This window comes from Vanessa tameamea, chromosome 19, assembly GCF_037043105.1.
Source record: "Vanessa tameamea isolate UH-Manoa-2023 chromosome 19, ilVanTame1 primary haplotype, whole genome shotgun sequence".
Classification (NCBI taxonomy): Eukaryota; Metazoa; Arthropoda; class Insecta; order Lepidoptera; family Nymphalidae; genus Vanessa; species Vanessa tameamea.
In genome coordinates, this window is record NC_087327.1 from 1,565,923 (window position 1) to 1,581,890 (window position 15,968).

Genomic DNA, 15,968 nt, shown 5'->3' on the forward strand with positions numbered 1-15,968 from the left:
TAAATTATTTTTAGATGATATTGATGTAATTGGGTTCTAATAAATCCGTGTAAAGATTAATATGGGTCATCCCTTATTACAGATTCGCTTTTGTAGGAAACTGATTGAGGCAGTTGGACAGGGCCGGACTGTAAGTTTAGGGGGCACTGGGCTAACACTACTTAGGTGCCCACCTGAGACATATCTGAACGTAGACTTGAATTAAATTAATTGAATGGGTTTGTTGATTAATTGCACGACTTGCAGGGCTGCAAACCATACGATCTGTTTAATTTAATAAAGTTATGGATTATTTCGCATTATCGTCTATTTTTGACTTTGACATGACTTAGCTGGGGGCCCCTGAATACACGGGGCCCTGGGCTGAAGCCCAAAAAACCATATGGTAGATCCGGCCCTGCAGTTGGAAATAATCATTTGTATAATGTGTGTATAATAAGTTTAAATATACCTTTTTTGTTATTATGACAAAATATAATTACTTATTAATTTATGACGAGGTATCTAGTCATATACATTTTAACTTACCATGGTAAAACAATTATTAAGTAAATACGTACAACTATTTTAAGCATTTTATGTGCTCAACTGCAAGTTGTCAAAGTCGAGCGCAGATGAGTCAGCGGGTAGAATGAAGATGATCGCGGTTTAAACTTCGGATATGCAGCGCAATATTCAAGTGCCTTTTGTTATTTTTTAAAACAATATAAGATACTTATATAATAATAAACGTCCTAGACTAATGCCACAGCCTGACCATACTTTTTTGATATACTAAATTAAAAAAAAAAGAAAAACATAGACATTAAATAACTTTTATTTTTATAAAAAATCATAATATTCTGTTCTCCCTCTTGACGACGTGTTTATTACGATACTTCTTCAGGTTTTCCGAACGATTAACGTGCTATAAAACAATAAACATTTTTTTAATGATATCATTATTTATACCGTAGAATATAATAATTATAATTACATTACATATAAATATAAAACATAGTCAGAATTAAAATAAGTATATACTTATTATGTTAAACACTAAATTTCGGGTTTCAGATAAGACAATATATACATATATTAGATAAGTTATTGTTACTAACCAATATCCATGCTTCTTGTTTATTAATAGATATCTAAAAGTTGATTAAGTTGACAATAGTAATGTAATGAAGCTAATTAAAGTGTTTATGATAATTAAAAATTTGTATGAGATATTATTATGAGTTAATTGATCAAAATAAACAAAGTTACTTAGTATTAATAATTATAAAGGCAGTTGTTATGATAGCAATTATATTAATCGAATTGATATGTCCCAGAGGTCAGAATTTAACGGGATAGCTTGAATAAAATCTTCACTCCTGTGGAGAGCTACGCTGAGCTACGTGCGGAGCTTTATCCCCTAGGATGCGTTATATCGACACCATCGGCCTCTCTGATCTGAATCGAGGACAACCATCGCAGTGGTTTTACTAGGTAAGAATTCTAAAGTACCCTAAAAAAGTACCCTATACCCTGGTTAACAGAGTTATGAACTCTGTTGAGATGAAAAAAAAGAAAAAAAAAGATGTTGAAATTAGATTTAGGTTCGAATTTAATCTAAGCGGGCTTAAATTCAGAACCTATTCTGCTTAACTTTTGTTTATAATGAATCTCGGGTTAATTTGTGCTCCAAAATCACATGAGTTGAAAGAAACTCTGCCACATGTTTATTTACCAAATATTGACCCAAATTGGAGCAGCATAATGGAATAAACTTTATCATCAAGTGAATCACGTTATAAATTTATATCTGTTTTTTTCTGTCTAAATTCATACAAGATCTTACTTGCCATTAAACGTCTATAAGATGATCGAATATTCAACAATACTAATTTTGAGAACTCCAAATCCTTAATAAGAAATTGTAATCAATTTGTAATAGGATTATCAGCGTTCACAAAAGCGCCCGGTTATTTTTCATTGGGCTGAAATAAATATCGACACTCATCTCGTAAAAAAATACCCTTTGAATCATAGAACTATAATAAACTAATATTATAATTGCAAAAGTTAGTTCGTTTCATTGTTGACATTGGAAACATATATTAAGGCAATGTCTGTTTGAATGAACAATGTTGACAGCGACGCCTTATATGAATGGTAAAAACTGTTGTATATTATGTTTATAGGTCCACGTGAACGATTGCAACATATTTTAAACTATCGCGCCAAAACATCATGTTTTTTTAGAATAGTGATGTGTTAGACATTTGATACTTCAAGGATGCTTCTATTCAATTACTTTACCGTACTTCTTAATAAAAAGACATAATAATTATTTCATCACAGACATATATTAATTTTGTTTAATAGAGGTGCTCAAAACAAGTGTAAGATGTAAATGTAAAGATTTTTAACTACATATTTATGGGTGGGTTGTGGGTATGAATTTTCTAAAAGTGCTTTCAAACCCTGAATTAAAATATATACTCGTATATTTATTTTTATATTGAATTAAAATCATTTAAAATCCCTTACAAAGGCGTACTACTTTAAAACGCTACAATTAAATTAATGTTCGAGGATCACAGGTCTGTGGTAAAAACAAATCAAGCATTTTCTTGGCAGACATTGTAATTTTGTATACTCTGTGCTTTCATTCAATTTTAATTCAACTCATTTTCAAAGAGGAGTTACTTTCTTTTATTCTTGGTATTAACTATTTTAAGAGATTTAGCTTATGTATTGTGATATTTACTTTATAAATCTCCTATTAGTTATCGTAGTTAAGGAATTATAAGGTATTGAAACCAGTTACCTGAACACTAGAAATACTCGTTAGAGATCGTCTGTGACAGATCGATTTGGCGTACTTTATAAGTTGCAGGTTATATACGCTTTATATTGTTTTCCGACTGTCTATTAGTTAAAAATGGACATGGAGACCATGGATGTCGCGCAAGAAAGCACATCGACGGCATCGACGCCTGCAACGGAAAATGGTGAGGATTTCTTTAAAATTTTGAGGTGACGCCGGTAGTTGGTGCGGCGAAAACGTGTTTCTTTGTTTTATGTTTTTTTTTGCTAAAGTTCTAATTTTGAACATCGTAGGTCCTGATAAAAACGTGACGGCAGAAGAAATGACTTCCCGGGATTATTATTTCGACTCATACGCACATTTTGGTATCCACGAAGAAATGTTAAAAGATGAAGTCCGTACCCTCACATACAGAAATGCTATGTATCATAATAAGCATCTTTTCAAAGGAAAAGTAAGTTCGCGCGATGAAGTTTAAAGTACTAAATAACGATAAATAATTGTCAATGCTTTATTAAACTCATAATTGGCTCTGAAGTACTTTTAACTGGCACAAGTATAACCTAAAGTAAAATGTGGTATTTCTATAGACAGTTCTAGATATCGGCTGCGGGACAGGTATCCTGTCCATGTTTGCCGCCAAGGCTGGTGCGGCGAAGGTTATTGCGGTAGAGTGTTCAAACATAGTAGACTATGCTCGCAAAATCGTTGAGGCTAATAGACTTCATGATGTAATAGAAATTGTTAAAGGAAAGGTGAGATTGCATCTTCAACATGATTATTTTGTAAATGATACCTATAATTATTATACATTTTACCTACAATACCTATGTAATTGAAAGCAATGTATGGTTGTATGTTAATTTACCGTGGTTTGGTTTCTATCAAATCACACTTTTGTTTATATATTAAGTTTTTAGTATTTGATACATTATACTTTCATTAATGATAATACAATGCATATTTTAAAAACTTATTAAAATATAATTTTAATTTGAATAAATACAATCCGACCCAGACTGATGTACTGCCGTTCAATCAAATTCCTATTCAATGATTCAAATGTTCAAGAGCAATATAATTGTGCAAATTCAGTCACTTAAGATATTTTACTTAAGAAGATAATATGTATAACTTTACAATTAAATTTTGTTATAAGAGCACATATGTACATAAATGCTTAAAAAAAACAATTTAAGTGAAGTTCATGACTGGAATTTGTCATAATAATTAATTTTTGGCACTATTACTACTCATAATGACTAATTTCCATTTTTTGTCTAAAAACATGTTCAAATTCATAAATTGTGTTTTTTAAACAAGTATTATTAAAAAAGCTCTGTTGTAAATGTATTGTGATTTTAATGTTTCAAATGCAAACACTTCATGGTTGGATAAAATGAATATAAAAAAAAAAAAAATTATATGTTAATTTATTTTGTAGGTAGAAGAAGTTATTCTGCCAGTAGATAAGGTAGACATAATAATATCAGAATGGATGGGCTATTGTCTGTTCTATGAGAGTATGTTGGATACAGTTCTGTATGCAAGGGACAAGTGGCTTAAGCCTGATGGTATGCTGTTCCCAGACAGGTGAGTTAAGAGAACAATATTTCCTGCTACACATTCAAGAGATTATCACTTATTATTTCAATTTATTTCAATAAAAATATAGTTTATCATGTATCTTATGTAGATCCTACAGTACTTGTTAAAATTTTTAAGTAATACAAACAAGCAAATAGTTTGACATTAAAGTATGTTGAGATATCCTTTAGTTATTTTGTTTAGATTGCAATTGAGAAATGTGAGAAGTGTTCGCATATAATAAAAGTCCAATTTACTTAAAAATAAATACTTTATTTTGATTGTTAAATTTTATTCTAGATGCACATTGTTTATTTGCGGAATTGAAGATCGTCAGTACAAGGATGAGAAGATTAACTGGTGGGATGATGTTTATGGTTTTGATATGTCTTCAATAAGGAAAGTTGCAATTTCTGAACCACTTGTTGATGTTGTTGATGCTAAGCAGGTAAGGAAGTTATATTTATATATATTATAATATAAGTTATAGCAATCAGGACATGGAAGTAATCGTGTACAGAATCTCAGGGTCTAAACAAGTCATATATCATTAAAATAATTTAGGGACATCATCTTTATTGAGCAAGGTTATCGACTATAATCTAACATAACACCATGATCCACAAAAGCAGAGCAGTTATTGTTACCATGTCAGTTGTTGGTTATATTGTCAGTCTCTACTCACGAATACTAAATCTTATATACACACGCGAAAGGATCTGTCTGTGTGTCTGTTATGCTTATATGGACAGACCGTTGAAGCAAACTTGAACCCCAAGAAAGGATAAAGACAATTTCTTTATAGCTATCACTTGACGGGCAGCCCCTAAAACATGACTGACTGTGGGGACCAACAAGTATACATTAATTATTCTCATTGAGTTTATGTTTCACTTCAATGAAATAATGAATAATATCTTTCTTGTTTCAGGTTGTTACGAATTCTTGTCTATTGAAAGAAATTGATTTATACACCGTCAAGAAGGAGGATCTGAACTTTGAATCCAAGTTCCACCTTCAAGTGAGTTATTTGATTTTAATGGATCCAGTTCCAAAATTATAGTTAATTAATAAACAGTGTAGGTGTTGTAATTAAATAAAAATTAGGTGTTCGACCAGTTATTTTTTGAGATGGGTGCAAATTACCTTGTCAAGATGCAAAAACTTAAAAGGGATATGTCACTATTGTTTTAGTTCAATTCAATTTTTATTTTAATGGCTTTTCATTTGTTTTTGTGTAATTTTTGACTAAGATAAAAGATAATAGACTAAGGTAATATTGTACAGGTAAATACTTTTATTTAACTTATTGTTTCTTGTGTATAGTCTGTTTGCTATGATGGTATCTGCTAATGGGTAACTGATTATTACAGGTACGTCGCAATGATTTTATCCAAGCCTTGGTGACATTCTTCAATGTGGAGTTCACCAAGTCACACAAGCGACTGGGTTTCAGTACTGCACCCGAGGCGCCCTACACTCACTGGAAGCAAACTGTCTTCTACTTTGATGAGTACATGACGGTGAGTGTATAAGTTTATCTTCAATATGAGATAGTTAGCATCATATTTAAATACATAACTATTAGGGAAGTCAGTGTATTAATTACAGTGATCAAACATTTTGATTTTCTGTTATTGTCTCAGAATTGACTCCTTACTTAATTCCATATTCTACATTATCTTCTATATATTAGTTGCTACTGCCCTTAATAAACTATAAGAATAATAATTATTAAGATTATACAATGCAGTCTCTCTTGTCCTTTCACAAAGATCCGTCTCGCCCTATAGAAGCCGCCAAGTCTGCTTATTTCATATTTATGTATGTTGGAGTAATAAAATCATACTTAAACATGCTAGTTTAAAAAAAAACTACATAATTAAACATTTTACCTTGCATTATTTTACGTACAGTAAGTACGCATATAACACGCACATAAAAAAGTAACTTTTATAAAAGATTAATGAAATAGAAAAAAAAAACACAATAATCACAAAGATCTTCTTTTGTATGTGGAAATATATCTGAACAATCAAATCATTCAAGTGTTTTCTGTATTATCAGGTGAAAAAAGGTGAGGAAATAACAGGAACGTTCTCAATGCGTCAGAACGCTCGTAACAACCGTGACCTGGACTTTGAGGTGGAAATCTCATTCAAAGGCGAGCTGTGCCAGGTCCAGGAGAAGAATCACTACAGGATGCGCTGAAAAACATTACAGTGCATAGACATAACCGTAACAATATGACCGTTCAATAAAGTTTATTTGTAATTCTGCTCGGAAATTGATGATTTAAGAAATCATTATACCAGACTGTGTACTTGAGAAGTGTTCTAACTTAATTCTTAAATGTTTCTATAACATCCCAGAAGAAATAATCTAGTTGAAATAATGACAAAAAAAAACTTCTGTGAAGTTTAAGAAAATATTTAATGGTGTATTAATTTTGTAATAATAAAAATTTAGAAGGTTTTGTTAAAATACTATTCAATTACACAGCTTGATCAATTCTTAATTCTTCATTGTTTTTAATTTAAGAGCAATTATGTATCGTATTACGTGGAAGATGCATATTTTTTTAATGAAATTTGTTTTAAAATAACTCTTAATAAAATATAGTATCTCATTTCTCAACAGAGATTTTGTTAAGTGAGCAAGGGGACTATTTTGCAACCGTAAGAAATGGTCTTGTGCTGTTTGGAATGTCATAAATTCACTAGTGATAATCGATTTTATACAATAATTTTTTTATAAGTATTATAATTACATTACATTAATAGTTTGTACGTGTTTGAATAAACAGTTCAACTAACATTGCTATTATCTTTAGTCATCATAATTGTAGACACCATGACCAGTCACATCTTTGATTATCACTTGTTCTCGATCTTTGTACATCCTAAGATTCATATTAAGTTTACTGGCAATTATTTGAGGTATAATTTGATTTACAATACACAAAGGGAAAATCTCATTTTTCATTATAGACATGAATATACTTGTGTGATTAAACAAATAATAAAACTCATGCAAGTCCGTATTGTAAAAAGATTCTTGCCCTTCGATTGTGACCCCGGTGTTAAATTTAAGTGCGGAGGTGTGTTCCATCCCTAAGGTCATAGACAAGTGCATTTTATTTCATCAATATATTTTGCAATCGATTTGATTGTTCAAATCTCCAGTTCAGAAAAAAAGAAGAATCTGTCTATAATCTCATCATTATTTTTTAATCTATCAATATACAACATTTAATAGTGCAGGAGCTTAAAGGCAGTAATTAAATTCCAAAGGTGTGCTATTATCTGTAGTCAGTGATTTTATAATAATGTGATTTATGTATGTCACGATTTGTTTATGTTATGGGTTTATAAATCAATTGTCTCGAAAAGAAGTTTCTTGAGCATGCAATATTATTATTGCCCTTGTGATATTGTATATCATTTCTATATGAGCTAAAATATTATAGACATAAAACATGTGATTAGTTTTGAGTGCAAATTTTATGAAAGATGATTTAAATCGAAACATTTATTAAATGAGTATGACAGGATCTAATAGGTTTGAAGTCGCATTTGTTGTTTTTAAGAACTTACAAGAATCCTGGTATTGTATGTGTCCATCTTATATATTATCATATGAACCGATATATAACGGGTCACCTTGATCTGTCATAAAACTGAAAAGTATTTAATGTTCTGAAAAAAATATGCTCCAAATATTAGGAGAGTAAGTCTGTTCAGCCGTGGGATTCAAAGTCTGTTACACGACGTTTTTTTTTAAACAAAGTGTAATAAAGTAAACATTCTTCGTATGCCGATATGTATGTATGTGAAATGTAAAAAAATTACAATAGCTTTTACACGTTTTAGAATATAAAATAGAATGAGTAGACTAGTGTTATTTTGTCATGTTGAGACGGTACGACGAAGGAAAGGTAGGGGATGAAATGGCATACACATCCCTGGCATAATGTTGGTCTTGTTATAGTGAGCAACTTTTACTAAGCATATTAAAAAAATGTTCAAAAATAAATCTAAACCAAAAAAAAATATTGTAACAATATTTTGCCCTAATAACTAAGTTATTAGCCATCTAAACTGTTTTTAGTCTTAATCAAGTCATATTGTTACGAGGACTTGTACCTCAGCCTATAAAACTAGACTTAAAAATCTAGATATAATTAAAGGCCAAAACATGATTTGAAATAAGCTTCATTTTATTGTACCGTAGCAAAATGTGATGTTTTGCACCGATTATGTAAGAAAAGATAGTTTTTGTATCTTAGTATTAAGTAAAACTAGTTTTACGGTTTTTGTCGCATTTTTATTTACGAAGTGGTTTGAGAGTTGATGTCCTTTCCCTTTGAATGTATTGTTATTGTTAACAATGCATTTGATACCTGCCTAATTGCCTATCATACCCAAAGCCCGATTTAGTGTTACCTGGTGTAAACATTCTTGAAATACGAAATGTTTAAATTTTTCTTGATTTCCCTCGGCACGTCCCAAAATATTCTTTTTAAAAGTAATATTTGTATATTAGGTTATATTTTTACAAATGGCAACATTGTTTTCAGATAATATCTGCGTAACTATTTCGTTCATAAAATTAATAAAAACAAAAAAGCACGATGTATATAATATAGTAAATAAAAGTTGCGATAATTAGCTGTGAAAATAGTTTTATTCTATTAGTTATCATAAATTAATAATACATGAATAAACAATAGTTTGTACTAGCCATCAATATTTTTATAGGATTTTTTAACTAACTTCAGTTATGTACTCTACGGAATAAGCATTAGTATTTGTAACCGTGTCGCAGTATTTCATTATAGTTATACGTAAGCTTTTGTATTACTGAAGCATTTAAGCCGACGCCACACATTTCAAACAAACAATGATAATATTAACTGCTAATTGATTCATACTACAAACAGAGTGTAACAGTTACATTATTAAATATTATAAAAAATAGTGCGATATATGTTATAAGCAACTCTTATCTAATTGTATAGCTCAAATTTACCAATATATTACACGGTGGTTTTTTTGATTGGACATATTTAGAAGTTTTTAAATTCAGTTTTTACTATCTGTGGGTCAAGTCTTGCTAGTTGCTACATCATTTTAAAATTTAAACCAGTAAAAGTAAACATGTTAAATTTTATAAACACTTGGTACTGGTAGCAATTATTTTTTGGGTCCTAAATCAATGCATATTATTACATGGATTAAAGATATGCTTGTATTTTATTCAGAATTGCTTAAATTAAATATTATTCACACCGGGTATTTCTTAAATGAGTAAAAATCATGCGTCTGTTTAAATGTGTGTCGCAGAGGTTACGTTCGAAAAAATAATCATAACATTTTATTTAGTTAAAAAAATATTAGGAACAGAATTCGATAAAAATGAGCTCAATAGAATAACTTTTTAAAACTGAAGATCTAAGTTCTCCTCATTCACGTCACTCCTCATCATTTCAAAATGAAACGATGAGATACAAACAACAAAATACTCGAAAATATTAAAAGGACATTAAACTTATAATATATTAAACAGAATGATTTTTTTTAAACGAAGCACGTTTTAATGAGTAGTGTATAGAGGTGCATGTTATATAAGTGAACGTAATAAGATATGTGGTGCATAAATGAGTCAGCCTGATGAGTCGTTTTATTTAATCTTTCCTGCGTTTTCATAATAAAAAGGTCCAACTTATGTTTTGATATTAATATTCACAGATATATCCCAAAATTCATCAGTTATTTATATTATTCTTAGATAATTAAGATATTTATGTTTTTCTTTTTAAAAGTATTCACTAACGCTTTGGAAGCCTTCTCTAAGACGCTGGATTGGACTGGGTATAGTCAATGTACAGCTCCAACGCCCGGTGCTTAAAAAATACGGGCGTAACACTGGGACCGTAGACTTAAGATGGGGTCTGACTGGTCCTATTTCAGTCGGCCCTGTGGAATGGCCGCCGAGATGGCCTTGTGCTGCTGTACCTTATATGTTATACTGAGACGATCCTGCGGCCGCTATCCGTGCACAACACGGCCATCACAGTGGTTTTAATAGGTTTAAATTCGACATAACCCGGTATACAGAATGCTATCGTAGTGCTATATAATGATACAATATATTACATTTTATTCGTTTTAATACTTTGGTTAAAATAAATCTTTTCTAAGTTTTCTGAGTACCGACTGTTTCTCTCTTTCTTGTTGATTATACATTTCAGTGCCTCAAGAAATGAGTTGGAAGAAATAAAAATAGTAGATATATTTTTTTTTGTATTTTTAATTTTAATCTATAAATAATTCTTAAAAGTAAAAATTTTACTTATTATAATTATGTTGTTTACTTAAAAGTAAATGATATATGATTGTCATAATTCTTTGAAGATGAAATGACGGATTGTTTTTTAAATGAATGAAAATGAATGATCGTAGGTAATGAAATGAAAATGATGATGTAAATGACTATAGTAGCGGCACGCTATGATGGCCGTTTTGACGTTTGCCCGCTCATGAAGTTTCGTATTTAATAAATAATTACATCAAAGGAGCAAATTGTTGTTCTTTATTGTCAATAGTGACGTGCAGTTAGTCATAAAATTTATCGAACGTGATTTCTAAACTACAAATATTAGGGTACCGCGAAGATAACTTTTTTATTTATTTTTTTGCGTAAACGTGTACGTCACACTCTCACACTCGACCTCGTAGTCGGTGTTATATTTGTGTTGACAGTAAATATTTTATATTTTATTTTTTATATTTTGATAGTAAATGTTTTTGGTTTCTTTTTTTGTATCAATTTATTTCTTGTGTGTAATGTGTTTATAAAGTTATTCATTCTAATTCCAATTTTTGATTTAAATTGATATCGTTCGAATATATTACTTAAACTTATTTTATATTTTTTTTATTAAACCTTTTTAATCAGATACTACTTGCAACAAAAATTTCAATTAAATTACTTGCAAAAAAACAAAAATTTGAAAATATTATATCGATAATAAATTTACATTTCACATCATTTTTTTAATGTGTCAAAACGGCCATCGTATCTTGCCGTTAGAATAATGATAAAGCAATATGCTAAAATTATTTTGATAGGGAATTTTAGACTTTGTTTCCCTATCAATTACGTAACTGTTACTTAAAAATAATTTTAATTATATCGATGATTATGTCATTATCCTAATTTGACTTTAAATCAATTGTCGGTTGCTTAAGCGACAACAGGAGCAGCTACTATAGATGGGGCTATAGCGCTCTTTTGTAAATCAACACAACAACAGTTTGTTATCAGGTGGTATTCTTCACAGGAATTCGCGTACAAGAATTTACAATCAGTCCTTCGGCACGAGTATGGTTGATCTGAAAATATACAAATATTATATATTTTTTAAAAACAATTATTTTACTCGATGCTTTTACTCAGACGGGCATTGAGCAGGGGGATTATTACTTCAATTTAGAAGTTATTTAATAATTACTCTGTTACTTAATACTAATCTATTATAATTCAATTCTTAATTCGGTGAGTAAGATTTTATTTCGTTTGAGATTTTAACGATTAGTCGTATACGCATGAGATCTTACTGTGCAAAAGTGTGGGCGTAGATATTAACATACTATTACAATTCAATTTTATAATCGAATTTGAAGAATAACCCAGAAGGCTGAAATTTCATTTTTAGTTTTATTATACATAGAATAATTTAAAATCGTTTCAAATGCAACTTACATCCAGACTGTTCACAGCAACAGGAATCGTGTGCTTGCTTACGAGAGCAATAGCTGTATACGGACATGTCACAAAGCGGGCAGCCGGGATGAGCACCAGGCGGACCTTCTAAACCGGGATGATAGTTCCCATACTGCCCGCCATATTGTCCCCCATATTGTCCTCCAGGATATACACCTGGTCCACTGGGATACTGGCCTGGATGTTGACCGTACGGATACTGCGAGTAGCCGCCTCCTAATAAATAGTCCCATATGTCTCTTATAGTGAAACCTGGTGGGATGATGTGATAAGCGTTAGTGATGATGTATGATGAGGTTAGTTTGCATCCATAAAAAATAGTAAATTAGAAACTTGGGAATGGCTAATATAACCGTTTAACCGTTATAGGTATTAGGTTATACGTAAAGGTTTTTTTTTGGATATGAGCGCATACCATTAAAAGCGTATGAGTAAAATGATTCTGGTAAAGGTGAACTAACTGATTGGAAAGGTATTGCAAACCGAGCTTCGAATAAGATTATAAATACCTTTATCTTTTAAATATTTTGTGCTAATCATTTTTTAATAATGGACAAAGACCCCTATTATATACAATATTCAATATTTAATATTAATTGCATATCACGTGGGATATGACAACCGCAATGATTAAATTGAGTATTCATTATTTTTGAATTAACGCAGAATCAATAATCAATACATGTGAGAAGTGAAATAACATAATTTTAAATAAAAAAATGAGTTTGTCGATGTTGTTCGCATCTTCAAGAAAGTCCATTACCGATTAATGGTTACTATTTTTATTACAAAGTTTACCAATTGATCGGCTAGAAAATGAATTGTCTATTAAATTATCTTCGAATTCATAATTATAGGACTAACTCTGTCTGTTTGTCTGTTGCTCAGTCACGGCTAAAATATGTAATCGAATTTGATGAAATTTGGTATAAAGAAATCTTGAAATCCAACGAAAGGACATGGGGTTACTTTTTTATGCCTAACACTCGACAGCCAAACCTAAATCTGAAGCGAAGTTGCAGGCGATAACAAGTATAAAATCTTATTGATTGCTTTAATACTAATAAACATTATCTGCAGACGGTAATTTACCTTTTGTGCAATCGAATGTTGACGACATTATCAGAGTACCTATAATATGTACTACATGAGTATTACTTTTAAAAAAAACATAAATACCGTCTGCAATACCTACTATATCACTTATTTTTTTATAATATATTTGAAATTATAAAAGTAAAAAAATATGTCTGAGTTGCCCTATTAAAAGATAAATTGCTAAAATACAGTTAGGTATATTTATTAATTATTCTGTTATATGGCAACTATGATGAACTTCATAGTAATACGCGGTATTATTTTTAGTTATTTTAGAATTAAGATAATAAAGAAAATTTAGATATTTTTCCGATGTAACATAATAGTTTTTAGTTAATTACATTTTACATGATATTCTGCTTACGTTCATGTTTAAATTAAATATATTATGGTTACTTGTTTGAAATATGAACTTCACCGAGAAGAACAGGTAATTAAACAACCTTAAGTAATTACTTAAAACACACTTGAGCTTCTTGAAATTAAGATCTTAAATAAAGATGCTCGTATCGCGTTAATTTAAGGAAATATACTAATTAAAATAATAAAAACAAGTACGATATAATCTCTCGGTTTCGGTAATTTTAATTACAGTAAAAAATTATAACTTTTAATGACTGTGTGTGTGACCTTGGTGATATATTAAGATTTATTGTTCCAAGTTCAAGTCGAATACGTTATTGTTATTTCCATATTAAATAATGATTATTTGAATATAATAATAATAATATAACATTGCAATTTTATTTTTTTAACAACAATTTAATGGACGTTGAGAAATATTGATGACAACATATTTAAGGTTCTCTTTAATAAAGTAATTTATCTATTTAACGTTCCTTTTTTTTACAATATATATGAAAGACTTTTTGGATAATTATTTTTTTTCTTTTTTTTGTAACTGTTTTATTTTTTTTGTTGTGTAAGGAATTTTGTATATCAACGAAATGGGTTTTATATTTACTTTTAATATTCTCATAGGAATATTTACTAGGGCTAAGTTAAGTAGACTTGCGTTGGTTTTGCGAGATTGTTTTTTTTATTTTTCTATTGTTTTTAAATATATAATAAGTTCATAATATTATCACGTATTACGTTAAAGTATCAGCAATAAGTTAATTGATGAATTAAGATAGGAATATTTATCGTCAACGCTAAAATTAAATTTAACATTAAAATGAACAACCAATAAAGTAAAACGAAAAGTATAACTTCATGGCTAAATGAAAAACCCTATGAATGATTACATATGAACCCTTTTAATGAAATGTGAAATGAATGATAAAAGCTATATATTGTTTATGTTACGTTTTACATAAATCGGAACCATTTATTCAAAATTAATCCGACACTATTTGTTTAATATTTACATATATACGGCTCTGCGTCAGTAGAGTCGATAAGAAAACATTTTAATCCGCTATAACCGTTATAGCAACAATGTATATAGAACTTGTAAGTTTTTTTAATTATCGAATGTATTTTGATCATTAACCGTTAGAATTGGTTATAAAATTAGCTGCTGATTTTACCACTATGAAACGGGCAATGAAAATAGATGTTAAAATGCTTTCAAGTGATAAAACTCGTATTTTTACCGTTACGAGCGCCATTTATCCTGTTTCGGCTTATATCGTAATTGCTCCGCTCCACACCTATTGATTGAGGGTTTTTATTATAAATCATACTGAATGAATGAAGTTAATTGATAAAAAAACTCATTCATTTAAATAATAAATCGATTATGTAGTACTATAATCATTCTGTACTGTATTATGTGCAGTTAATGTATAATGTTAAGTTAAAAGCACGGTATATTTATTTTAATTACATTTTTTTTTTCATAGACAATATTATAAATATCCAATACTAATATAAGTTGATTATATGTAACGACTGTATTTTTCATTGAAACTAATTTGACAATCTTATGTTTTGTTTTTTATTTAAATATTAACAAAATATACTATTCAGTTATTAAATTTGTACAAGTAATTAGTACGTAATTAAAATGTTTACTCACCATAGCCAATAGAAATAATGGCGGCGAATGTCAGAATGGTGAGTTTCGAAGACATCGTTCACTTGTTTGTTTGTTTGTTCGTCTACATGTGAATCGTTTCGCAGATGGGGATTGAATGTAGATTATAAAAATGCGCACAGCAGCTAAGACTTAGCTCGACTTACCGGTACCTTCGCGCGCATAAGATGTTACGTCTAAAATGATCTTAGTAGATAATATATTTATTTAAATAGTCTCTTTAATCTACTGACAAATTCATAATAACTAAAAAAATGTGTGTATATATACACGTGTAACGTTATAAAACTATTTTCGAAAATAATTTATTTCGTCTACTGAGAAGTAACTCAGCAAGAGAGTAGCAGTTATTCTTTCTAAATTAAATAATAGATACGTGTAATGGCGGTAAAACGTTTTCGCGTTCGTCTGTACATAAAGTGCGTTACACTGGTCCAAGAGCCAAGAGGGTTAGCGCTTGTCCTTAACTCTTAATACGGCCCGTTCTCTAGCAAATACCAATTACAAGATATTACCGGTCACCTGAGATAAATGTATTATTTATCTACACGATTATATAATATTTTAGTATTTACCTGCACTTTGGACTATTTGACTTTACTGACTAAGTATTCTTACTTACTCGACTATATTTATCAAAAATATAATAATTAT

General features: G+C 29.9%; 2 protein-coding genes across 5 annotated transcripts; one reads left to right on the forward strand and one right to left on the reverse strand.

Moving 5' to 3' along the window:
- Nucleotides 1-2,617: 2,617 nt before the first annotated feature.
- On the forward strand, nt 2,618-8,701 carry LOC113397078 (protein arginine N-methyltransferase 1). Its single transcript, XM_026635232.2, has 8 exons — nt 2,618-2,984; nt 3,094-3,254; nt 3,391-3,555; nt 4,245-4,393; nt 4,688-4,835; nt 5,319-5,408; nt 5,761-5,910; nt 6,455-8,701. The coding sequence occupies exons 1-8, from the start codon at nt 2,915-2,917 to the stop codon at nt 6,596-6,598; spliced, it is 1,077 nt and encodes a 358-aa protein (XP_026491017.1). The 5' UTR covers nt 2,618-2,914; the 3' UTR covers nt 6,599-8,701.
- Nucleotides 8,702-11,487: 2,786 nt separating this feature from the next.
- On the reverse strand, nt 11,488-15,502 carry LOC113397081 (peflin). 4 transcript variants are annotated; one of them, XM_026635234.2, is made up of 4 exons: nt 15,297-15,492; nt 14,872-14,928; nt 12,155-12,427; nt 11,488-11,784 (listed from the first exon to the last, which is right to left on the reverse strand). In XM_026635234.2, exons 1-4 carry the CDS (start codon nt 15,349-15,351, stop codon nt 11,636-11,638), a joined length of 534 nt encoding a protein of 177 aa, XP_026491019.2. In that variant the 5' UTR covers nt 15,352-15,492; the 3' UTR covers nt 11,488-11,635. The 4 variants fall into 4 exon arrangements, with proteins under 4 accessions (XP_026491019.2, XP_026491021.2, XP_026491020.2 ...); XM_026635235.2 differs by having other exon boundaries at nt 11,490-11,784; nt 12,155-12,391; nt 15,297-15,502; XM_026635236.2 differs by lacking the exon at nt 14,872-14,928 and having other exon boundaries at nt 11,489-11,784; nt 15,297-15,440.
- Nucleotides 15,503-15,968: the final 466 nt, after the last annotated feature.